The sequence below is a fragment of the Apteryx rowi genome, unplaced genomic scaffold, assembly GCF_003343035.1.
Source record: "Apteryx rowi isolate R43461 unplaced genomic scaffold, aptRow1 scaffold_34, whole genome shotgun sequence".
NCBI lineage: Eukaryota > Metazoa > Chordata > Aves > Apterygiformes > Apterygidae > Apteryx > Apteryx rowi.
In genome coordinates, this window is record NW_020449863.1 from 3,990,379 (window position 1) to 4,002,075 (window position 11,697).

The 11,697-nt window shown below is 35.4% G+C and overlaps 1 protein-coding gene across 1 annotated transcript in view; it reads left to right on the forward strand.

Annotated features, from left to right (window-relative positions):
- PLEKHH2 (pleckstrin homology, MyTH4 and FERM domain containing H2) overlaps positions 1-7,990 on the forward strand; it is a 50,824-nt gene extending 42,834 nt beyond the window's left edge. The window contains exons 23-29 of the mRNA XM_026072353.1: positions 1,113-1,210; positions 1,597-1,738; positions 2,507-2,652; positions 4,223-4,352; positions 5,229-5,315; positions 6,630-6,767; positions 7,808-7,990. Coding sequence (XP_025928138.1) covers positions 1,113-1,210; positions 1,597-1,738; positions 2,507-2,652; positions 4,223-4,352; positions 5,229-5,315; positions 6,630-6,767; positions 7,808-7,990 — 924 coding nt within the window. The remainder of the gene's footprint in view (positions 1-1,112; positions 1,211-1,596; positions 1,739-2,506; positions 2,653-4,222; positions 4,353-5,228; positions 5,316-6,629; positions 6,768-7,807) is intronic.
- The last annotated feature ends 3,707 nt before the right edge of the window (positions 7,991-11,697 follow it).

Sequence of the window (11,697 nt, forward strand, 5' to 3'; positions counted from 1 at the left end):
GAGATGTCAGTTAGCATTTCTGGTATAGCCCCAAAAGATGACCATTTGAAGTCCAAAAAGTCCGTGATACTGGGGCAGGGATCCTGGGGAGGAAGAAAGAAAGGGTTCCTTATCTAAATACAGAATAATAGGGTTCAGTTCAGGAAATTTCCAATGGTTGGTTTATTGTTCTGGATTCTGAAGTTTTAGTTCCCCCTACTACTAGAATTAAATGATTTGCAATAAGCATTGGCAAAATGCAATATAATCTGTTTTAGTAAAATATTAGATATTTTCCAGGCCTTTTAGCAACTAATGAATAACGAACTCTTTGTGCTTCTGTCAAGTAGCCTTTTGCAGCCTTTGGCCAATGTTCACAGCTGCACTTTGAGTCATAAGGGAAGGTACATCCAGGCCTTAGTGACAAACAAGCAGGTCATCACGATCAGCTCTCTTCCCCCACCACAAGTAATTACGATATGGAAAGCAAAACATAAAAAAAAAATTACTTCTTTTCTTGGCAAATGCAAGGGTTGGAACTTCCTTTGGAAGCCGTTCACATTACTGCTTCCAGAAAGGCTCTTTTATGAAAGAATGGTGACATTGAGTCCAGAAGGGCTCACAGAGCCACCGTGCTGCCTTCTCCCCATCTGCCCACCCGTGCACGTACACCGCTTGTCAGAAAGCACTCTTCCTGCAATATAACAAACTTCGTGCAAACATTATAACGAATCGTTCCTACAAAGGACCTCAAAAACTCCAGCGTGCAGCAGAAAGAAAAGGCTGAGATCAAAGCATTCGATTAATTATATAACTCACTCTGTATAATTACATATTCATTGGCTGCTGCTACATTAAGTACCTGGTCTTTCCATATAAGCATTTATGGCTCATTTCCAAAGTTAATGTGTGTGTAGAAGGATAAACAAACAACAGAAAAAATGGTTATTAAACACTGCAACTAAGAACTGCTAGCAAAATTTATCTGTCAGTAGGTTTAAAAATTCAAGCTATTTAAGTTTCTGATATGTCATAAGGAAAGAATATTTAAATAAGTAGACAATTTCATTCAAAGTTGCTTTTTTGAAAGATGAATACATGCAAAAGTCAGCTTTGTATTGCTTTCCTTCTAGATCTGTGACATTATTTCAAAATGGGAGCAAGCCTCCAAAGAACAACATCCTGGGAAATGTGAAGGCACAAGGACCGTCCGCCTTACTTATAAAAATAGGTTTGTAATAGCAACTGTAACTTCTCTGCTTTGTCCTAAGGATTTTTTTTTTTTTTAATTTCTGGAGTTTCTTCATCCGAAAAATACTGGCTGACTCAGAGCTTGCAACAGAAATAGTAAATGGGTGTAACTGGAACAATTTTTTCTTAAACGATAGTTAATTTTTTCTACCTCATAAGATGTGAGCAGGGTTGCTAAAAAAGAGAGGCTACACTGAACTCAAAGTGAAATTAAGTATTTACCCACTGGTTTAAGTATAGGTGTTGCTCTGATAATGTGTTTTGATGCTGACATAAACATGTCACATTCAAAGCAGATACTGTTAATTGTCATGGCTAATGCATTTCCCCTATCTTCTCTGTTTAATAACTTTCTGTCTTCTGTAGGCTCTACTTTGCAGTTCAAGTCCATGGGGAGACAGACAGAGAGAAGCTGCTGTTAGTATATCAGACAAATGATCAAATAGTCAATGGACTTTTCCCTGTAAACAAAGAACTGGCAATGGAATTGACAGCTCTTTTAGCACAGGTAATCTGTGAATTAATAATAATAAAATAATGACTCACACAGCAGTTTTACAGATCCAAAAACTTAAACAAATTAAGCGACTGGTCCAGGATTGCTTGATAGTCAGTGACCTCTGCCTTTTAGACCTGACAACACAAGAAATAGATTGGGTTGGAGGCTGTGCAGGGCTAACTTCTATACTTCAGGGGAAACCCTCTGTGGCATACACTGCTCTTGGCATCAGTATGGATAAAACATTTGTTACATCCTTTGTAGTCAGGCCCTCTTTGATCAGCTATCATATAATCATGTGTCGCCTCTTCATTCCGTATTCCTTAAATAATTTCGGCAAGTTAGTACACAATGGGAACAGCTGTTTAATCAAACCCTAAAACTCYTTTAGTAGACATGGTCCGGATAAGATCTGTTTTATTTAAGAAAAATTAAAGACTCAAGGGGAAGTTATTGAGAAAGTTATTTGATGGTGTTACTCAAAAAATCTAAACTGGTTTATATCAGCAGAGGATCTAGCAATTTTGGAGTAGAACTGGAAAGTTTCGTACCTTATATTTGTATAATTTATACTTGATATTTATTTTTTTGCATGGTAAATTTCAATAAGTAAAAATAAAATGATTTACATGACTTTTATATCAGTGAAAATATATGTTAACTGACAAACCGCTTTTCATTTTCTACTTAGTAAGATATAGGAAAAGTTATCTAATATCCACCTACAAAATTACTCTGCAGTAACAAATACCTTCTTTTCAATGGTCTTTCCCTTAGATAGAGATTGGAGATTTTGAAAGGCCTTTCTCAACTCCAGCAGGGCAGGTCACTTCCCAATCTAAATCCAATCACACATTAAAACAAGTTTTGGAGAGGTTCTATCCTAAGAGATATAGGCATGGTTGTTCAGAGGAACAATTAAGGTAAGATGTATTTTACTATTTAGATTCTCTAAAAATTTTGAGATAAAATAAGGAATTTTAAAATGATCATTATATACAACTTAATGTTATGCCATATTTGCCAAGAGCTGTCTTTGAAACTGATATTCTTACTGAATTCAAGGACCCATTTCATCTGTGTATTTCTCATCAAAATAGAGTGCCATCATTAAGTATGCATTCCAGCAAAACCCTCTGAACTTTTAAAACAGATAAGTTACTACACAGAGTTACAAAACCCAGACATTTTGCAGTTCTTATTTTTCTTACTGAGAAAAGCTAAATTAGARCTGTGCACAGGCTAAAGAACTGCTGAAAATAAAAGACATGGGGATCTGGTTTGAGTGTTTGCTACTCAAACACACAATCCCTTGGGGCCAGTCAAACCAGTAGTACAGTAACTTGGTAATGTTTCACTTAATTTAAAATGAATAACCTAGAGGACGTTTCACTCAACACCTATTAACATAGAGAATAGCAGAATAGTGTAACAAGCCTTCCAAAGTCAGTGTTCGAGATTATTGAAGTCCAATAAACATTACACAAGTATTTTCCTTATTCTTTACTACAGGGTTGAGAAAGTTTAAAACTATGCACAAAGTAACATTATTACATCCTCAAAAGATAACAGGTACTTGCAAAAGTATACAAACAACAAGTAGAAAGTTATGCAATTAATTTCAAAGAACAAAGTGTAAGTGGTAACAGATTAGACTAATTCATGGAGGATATGTTAAACATCAGTTAAACTATTCAAGTAGTCCCTAAGCTACCAATTGCCAGAAGCTGGAAGTCCATAGCAGAGGAAGTAGCACACTGTCCCTGCCCTGTTTCTTGTCCTCTTGCTAAGGGTGCAGTTTGTCTTCATAAAATTCCTGTAAGAGTGAGCTGCAGCTGAAAGAGTTTTCCTTTGCTACACATTCCCCCTCCCTTTTTGGGGGCTGGATCTAATGATCTTGTGGCTTGCAGAGTGAGTCATTCCTGCAAGTCAATGTGCTAGAAAGGTATTCTGGGTTTTTTGGAGAATTAATTTTCCATAGGATCATTTTACTGAACCAACTCACTGTGGGGCCACAAAAGAAAAGAGCCAATGTGAATGCTTCATGCATCAGGACCACCCCTTTTCGTTGCAGCCCCCAGATGCAGTGAGAAAGAATATCTTCCATATCTACTGCTAGCCACAGGTAAAGATAGGTGCTAAGCTAGATAGACTTTCAGAATGACAACTGGTGTTGCTGTTGAGTACTGATAAAAGTAGATTGATTATCTGTAGAGACACATTAATAGCTGTACTAGACTTTTCCCTTTATGCTGCTACTGCTACATCAATATTTAATCATAATGTCGCAGAAATGAGTAGATACTTTGTCATTTTCATGTGCATAAAAATATTAAATGTTGTTTTGGATGTATTTAATACTGTATAAGTGATAGTTGTTGCATTAACTTAAATTATCACTTTAACAAATTGATTTTTTTTGCTCATTAAACTTGCTATGGGTAAGCATTTAAATTCCTTTCAATAACTAAATTACATATTTCATTTCAATAGACAGCTTTGTCAGCGATTGTCTACAAGATGGATGGCTCTCAGGGGGCACAGTACTGCAGACTGTGTGCGCATTTATCTCACTGTAGCCAGAAAATGGTCCTTCTTTGGTGCTAAATTGTTTGCAGCAAAAGTAAGAAACTTTTTTGAGTCAGTGGTGGGTTTTTAATATAAATATAATTTGAAAAGAGTAATATCTTTTGTTGAAAATGAGTGTGATGCACATGTGCTGATTGAATCTCTTGTCAAATTACTAATTTGTTTAAGCCATACACTGGTGAAATGTAATAGTCATAGCAATAGGTATACCGTAATAATAACTTTCTAATACACTTATTGTTTGTCTCACGTTATTAATCTAGGCAGTATCTTTTCATTTTCTTATATCTTAGTTTGAGACAGTCTTCTCGTTTCAGACCTATTTTGTCCGATAACTATTAGAATATTGGAAAGGTGTCGTTAACAGACTACTGGAGCTGAACCTTGCAGAAGCCCTAGATGTTGTTAAGGGTATTTAGAGTACTCCCTCCTGTGCTGGCCTCTCAGTTGCTATTAAGCCACGAGTATCTTAATTCTCTTGATTCAAATAACAACTGTGTTAAACAGAACTGCTGTTTCCTCCCTTACCTCCTATTAGGTAATCCCAAAATATGTATATTAAATGCTTGTCAGCACTCCTCTTTTCATGCATAGACATATGTGCTATTGAACTTTAAAATGCCTGGGTTTTTTTTCTTTTCTTTTTTTATAAAACTGTGCAGTTTATTGGACTAAGCATAGTGGGCATAAGATAGAATATCTTAAGAATATTAGATTCAGTTCCTAGTTCTGCCATTGGCCTCCTACGTTGCTTTGGGCAGCCACCTCAGTTCCTTTATATCGGTTCTCTTCCAGCATAAGTCTCCGTAAAAGATGTGGATGAAGAGGGCTCTATAATACCTGATTGTTATTAATCAGTTAAATATTGCCTCACTTTAAAGTTGTAACTCAAGAACATTTCTCTTTGTAGCCTGTAGCAACATCCTCACTTGAGAAGTCTTTCGTATGGTTTGCTGTACATGAAGATGGCATAAGCATCCTAGATTACAGCTCTATGGTAAGGGAAAATTTTTTTTAATTTTGGTCAAAGTAGATTTTAATACTGAGCAATCAGGGAGACTGACCACCATAGCATACAAAAGATGGTATTTGCCATGATGGTAAGTTTTCTAGTCTTTCTCTTGAAGCAAAAATTCATTCCTTTCAAAATGCTTTAATGTTGTTATCATTGCTATAGTAGCACTGATAATAGAAGTAAGTAACAAATTCAGTGCAAAAAAATCATTTTTGTTTATCAGATACAGTTTTTATATCTTTTAATGAAATGTTAATGTTTTAATCATTCAGATGTCAGGAGATCCATAGTTACAGTTCTTACAATAACATTAATTTTCTTCTCTTGGAGACTTTAATTTTTTCCATTATTATTCATAATACATACACTCTGCAAAGTGCAGTTACATAAAAAGATTGTTATTTTCATTGTATTATTTTTGTTTAATAACAGGTAATATAACCCAGTGTTATTTAATTATGTCATCTTAAGTGCTGATTTTCCTTTGATTTGCAATAAAAGTTTTTACAGAAAACAATTAATGGTAATCAGCATAAAAAGGCAATGCCTGAGAAGATCCTTGCTTTAATTCATATACTGCAAAGAAATAGAATGGCATGTTGCTATTATCAAGTGCTAATATTGAATTTCAGAAAATTAAAATCTCAACTTTATAATTGTATTGATATGGGCCTTTTCATTATGTTTCTTTGTAGTTAAAAAGGATTAGTAAAACAAAACAAAGAGAGGAGAGCCGTACAGCAGCTCTCTACAGATAACAAGCAAAATGAGCTTGCATCAGCCTGCAGAAGGCTCTATAAACACTATCTACTTGCCGAGCTAGTTACAGCATTTCTGGGTAGCATTCATTTGTGTGTATGTAAATTACATCACTGCACAAAGAAATCCTGGGGTTAAATCCCTTTAGAAATCATACACTCTGCTATTTAACTTATTTAGACTCTGCTTCAATTCCAAGTGGAATTCCTGTGATTAACTTCTCTCAAAGGCAGCCAATACTTATATAACTTGAATTATATACCTGAGCTGAAACATGTTCAAAATATTTTTTATTTAAATTACCTGGAATAGAAACAGAGGTCAAACTTTCATGTGATAATCTTACCATCTGCAATGGATGAATGAATCTATCCCAAAGTTTACAATTAATTTCAAGATTTATAAGAGTCTAACACCAACATTTTGAAAAATAGATATGTAATTATATTTTTTAAAGAAGTATTTGTCATAATTTCTTTTTCCTGCATTTACCTGCTTATAGCTTTGTGTTTTGTTTTTTGGGTTTTCTTTTTTAAGCGATTAACAGTTTCATATACATATAAGAGTCTGATGACTTTTGGAGGCTATCAAGATGATTTTATGTTGGTTGTTAACAATGCTCAGACAAAGGACAAATCAACCGAAAAACTCCTTTTTGCCATGACAAAACCAAAGGTTGGTGTATTACCTGAAATATTTTCCCACCATCTGCTGCTTTTCTACTTTTTGTAGGGGGTAATCCTTAATAGATGTAAAAGATTAAACACTTTCTTTACTCCTAGCATCCTCAGGATACCAACTTTTGCCAGATGGTTTTGGAGAGCAAAACAATTACTAATATGAAATAAGAGCTGTCAGTGAGGGTATTGATGTTTCTTTTCTTTTAATGTCCTTTTCTATAACATTCCAAATCTTTCATAGAAGGATAAAGGACAGGAACTACAGACATTATCTAAAAATTAGTCTGTTTGCTTAATCAAGGCCCTAGATAATTTTTAAAAAGCCACTGTGTTGTACAGTGGACTTCTGAAAGATCTGTCACTTCTTAAAAATTCTAAGATTTTTTTTCTCTGGTAAAGAAACTGTTCTTGCTTTTTAAAATCTAGATTCTCTCTTTCACTGATAGGATTGACTATATCAAAAAGTAAGCATAGAGTTCTACATCTCTTGCTATAAGCCAGAATCATCTGTGAAACAGAATATGAAATCCCACATATAAATGTGGGTCAAATCGTTACTCTGGTTTCCCTCAGAGTATGCCCTCATAGGCAAGGTTTTGTGGATTGCAAAGAGAAAGGATGGTACAAAGCTCCCAGATGTCTTCATGCCTTCTGTCTACTTTGCATCTTTAGTCCTTGAGCACTAGATAACTAGAAGAAGTGAGGGAACACATCGCAAAAGTTTTTTCCGAAAAGCAACATCTTTTGGACTTCAAAATATTTCTTGAAGAAGTGATAGAAGCCACCTGTCTGAATCATTTAAAACTGTGTAAGACAAAGTGTCCAGCATGCTGTTGGAAATAACAATTCATTTTTGGCAAGCTGAGATAGAAGAAAGCTCTACTAGGCATTTCCTTTCTCCCATCACTAATTTAATAAAGTGCAAGTACTTCTCCAGTTGATGGTGATTGTCACTTGCTGAAAAGTTAGCTATTTTTCCAGCAGTCAAAACACATCACTGTATTTTTCAAAGAGATTTGTATGTTCCTGTTACAGATTCTTGAGATCACTCTACTAATTGCCAGCTATATTAACAACTTTCATCAGCAAAAAGGAGCTGCTCATCATCTCTCTGCTCCAGCACTACTGACACCTCAAACTGGACAGAAACTCAAGGAAATGGGGAGTCAGCCACTTCTCACAAACAACAGACCAACTAAATGTCCCACTTTGTTATGAAAGGATGAGATATCATGATAATGTGCCTTATTTATATGGTCTCTATACTGATTGAACACTTTCTGGTGTGCCAGATATACAGCATAAGCAGGTCTATAAGCAAAAGAAAGGTGGATAGGTTTACGTTCATTTCAGTCATATATAACAGCAGCCCTCCTTCAATTAAAATCCTGGCCCAAACTGGAATGATGAAGATGAGCCACTTTCTGGATTCTGCTTTACTGGTGGTGGCTTGTCCCTACAGCTCGAAAATAAATGTGTCTGTTGTTAGTGATGGGGAAAGGTGGCCTTAGGAACAATTGTATAGGTTTTAATCATTTTTGAGATGTTTTCTCAGGGACCAAACTGTCTTCAGCTCTTCACCTCTATTTTTCAAAATTATACAAGTTGTATAACCTTCATTATGAAAAAGAATTTTTGTTTTAAAAGAAAGGTCAAACACAGAAAATTTTCCATCTCCAGCACCCCACCTTATTTGCAATACAAGCACCATGGGACTAAAAAGAATGAATTAATTTGTTTCTATATTTTGGGTTTTTTTAAAGACAGAAACACATCATATAACTACCATAAAYCTAAAGTGTATTCTCATGAATACTTTTAGCCTTTGTTATAAAGCTATTTATTTGGCAAAACTTCAGCCTTGCCCTGGTAAATTTCTAAATAATCCTTCCCTACCCCTAGCATTTGGTAAAAATCTAAATTGGACAGGCACTGTGTTTAGTATAGTTTTATTAAACAAGAACCCCTACCTAATTTCTTCTTTAACTCAAAATAATAATATAATCCAGATACAAGAATGACTCACAATTCAAAACACAAGAATAACACAGAAAGCCATTGTTTGAATTGCTGTGTGTAACCTTGGAGATATAAGTGACATATAATATCTGATGTGTATAATGTATATACAATGATTCAGAATAATATTTTGTAAAAGTTGTATTTCTTGTTGTTTTTATTGGTATCCATACATTTCATATTATAATACTAATATGATATTCTTGCACACTGAAGGACATAATGCTACAACTGTACTATTGGAACTGGGTACACTTCCCAGTTCCCTTTTTTCTTTCCATCTCTACATTTTAGTTTCTGTGCAAAGAAACCACATCTGTAGGCTTTGAAATGGATCAAGCATCCATTTAGAGCAGTATTAGAGCATACTCTAATAGCTAATTTGGATGTAGCCATAGAGATGATAGTCAAACATAAATCAATGATTTATGTATGTTTTGTAATTTCCACTTCTGTGCATGCTAATGATCATGGATGTTTTTATCACTTATAATGTGAGTGTTAGCCCTCATATTTTTTTAATTACTTAAAACTGCAGTAATTTCATCATGATGAATTTTAATATCTGAAGGTTGAAAATCTCCTTTGTTTTATGATATGACATTTCATACCTATGCATATGCAGATTGAAAGAGGTAAGTAATTTTCAGCAGTTTGCCCTCTATGAAAGGCATGGAGTATCTTGCTAAGGAATTGAAATAGATTAGAAGGGATATAGTTTTTTTAAATAACATATCATTAAAAACTGGAAAGAGAAGTTGAACAAGTCAACAGAGAGTCTTGTGAAAGCTTTCAAAATCCTGCCACAGCTAATAGTCTTCAGGACTCCAGCACCTTTATGAATGATGCTAAGAGTTAATGCTTTGTCTTGAAAATTACAAGCAAATAATGCACATATTAAATCTAGATTCTTTCACTTTTGAAAGGAGGAAAGAGCTTCCTGATCGCTTCCACCATTTGGAAGTGGTTGTGGCACTAGATCCTTCACCTCTTTGTACAATGCAGAGTCAGTAGCAGGAGACTTACCTTCCAGTTGGCAGCAGATCTCCTGCCATCAGCAAGGAAAACATTTGGGAAGCTACAAGAGGCCCTGGCACCAACTACAGCATCTTTTTGTGCAACATCCCCTGGTGAAGTGATGCTAGCCAGATGGCAAGGTATAATTAGATTTGGAATCAACATCCCTTTGAGATCAGTAGAGTAGTTAACTTTCAGAGATGTTGCCTTTCAGCTGTTTGCAAATTCAAACATGCTACTGCATCAGTTACACTTAGGTCATAGTCAAAAGCTTTTCAACTGGGATGATTAGAAACTTAGAAACAAAAACAATCCTCATATCACAAAATTATGACAGAAATCAACCCAGACTACTACACCTAGTAATTATGTTTTAATTTAGATTGGATTGTTTCCTTTTTCTCTGTGTATTTTTTAATGTTTGGAAAAAAGAAAAAACATTGTAGTTATATCTTTTAACAAATCAAATGCAAGATAATCCCCATGATAGTATTTAAAATGCTTGTCTCTTCTGTCTAAACAGTGTCGCTAAATTAACTTTATGTTTGCTTTTAACCATCAAGATAGAAGGCCCTGATAGTTTACATACATGAAAGGTAAGTGTTAAAAATACAACCTATGAGAGCATAAGTATTTCCTAATTGTACGGGTTTAAATGAATGAGGCAGATCTGGTTTCATTAACAGGCCAAAAAAAAAAAAAGTGGAGCATGTTGCTTGTGATGTTGTTCATGTAATTTTAAAAATCTTCATTAAGTTTGGAGAAAATATGATACTTGGTATACACAGCTGATGTGCAGATTTTGAGTCTTTTAAACAGTTTTCATTAATATTTATAGTATTACAAACAGCAGTATACAATCAATCTAAGAAAGTACAGTACCTTCCTGCCTGCCTTTAGGTAGATCACTCTAAATATTGCTTTGCTTTTCAGTGTTAAGTTCTGGCTGCTGCAATATATCCCTACAACTTAGTACCAGAAGCAATTCTTGTCTTAGTTTCCCTTTTAATGGCAGCACTTTACAGACTTACTAACTGCTGATTATAGGTCACCATTAGCCCTGGAGAACCACATACCAGAAATGTTGTATTAATTTCCATGAAATAAATATACTCAGAATCACAGGTACCGGCATGACCGCTACCTGTACAACACTAAACAACAAAGTTTCTTTCAGCATTTGGATTTTGACAATGCGGTTTCCATAGTCTGATAGCAACCTCCTCAAGTAAACATTTCCCTTAAAGTTAACAGAGTCGACATGGTAAATCTGTTACACGCAAGCATATTTAACAGCCCAGCCTTCAAACAGAGCTGTGCAAGTCTCAGAGGGACTTGCTCCATGTTAAACTAGCTCCACAGTTACTGAGAAGATACCACACAACAGAAGCCAGCAAAACTGAAAATTTCAGAGTCCAGAAAGATAATCTATTCTGCCTTCCTCATAGAGCCTGAACCTCATGAGTGATCCACATCTCAGTCTTAACCTTGAGTCATTCATTCATCAAAACAACTCCTACTGTGCTCCCTGAGCCAAGACTAAAGCCCAGGGAGGAACCAGACCTTTCTCCCCTTCTGATCTTCAGCGGTAACGATGTGATGTGAGCTGCCAGATGAGCAACAACCTCTAGGGCTGATGCTGAAGAACATCCTGTGCTCAAAGCTTGCGGTACCTCAGTTGTAAAAATATTCTTGTCATCACATTGATGGGATAGCACTTGCAAGGAGGCTTCACCTTGGATCATAAACTTCAGAACATTTTTGTGCTTGCTTTGAACTAGCAGTCAGCGACAATGATAGTACAGTTGGTCGGTGAGTCTGAGCTTGACACAACTGAAAGGTCACTGGTAACTGTATAAACAATCACATTGATCTGAAAATAAACAACA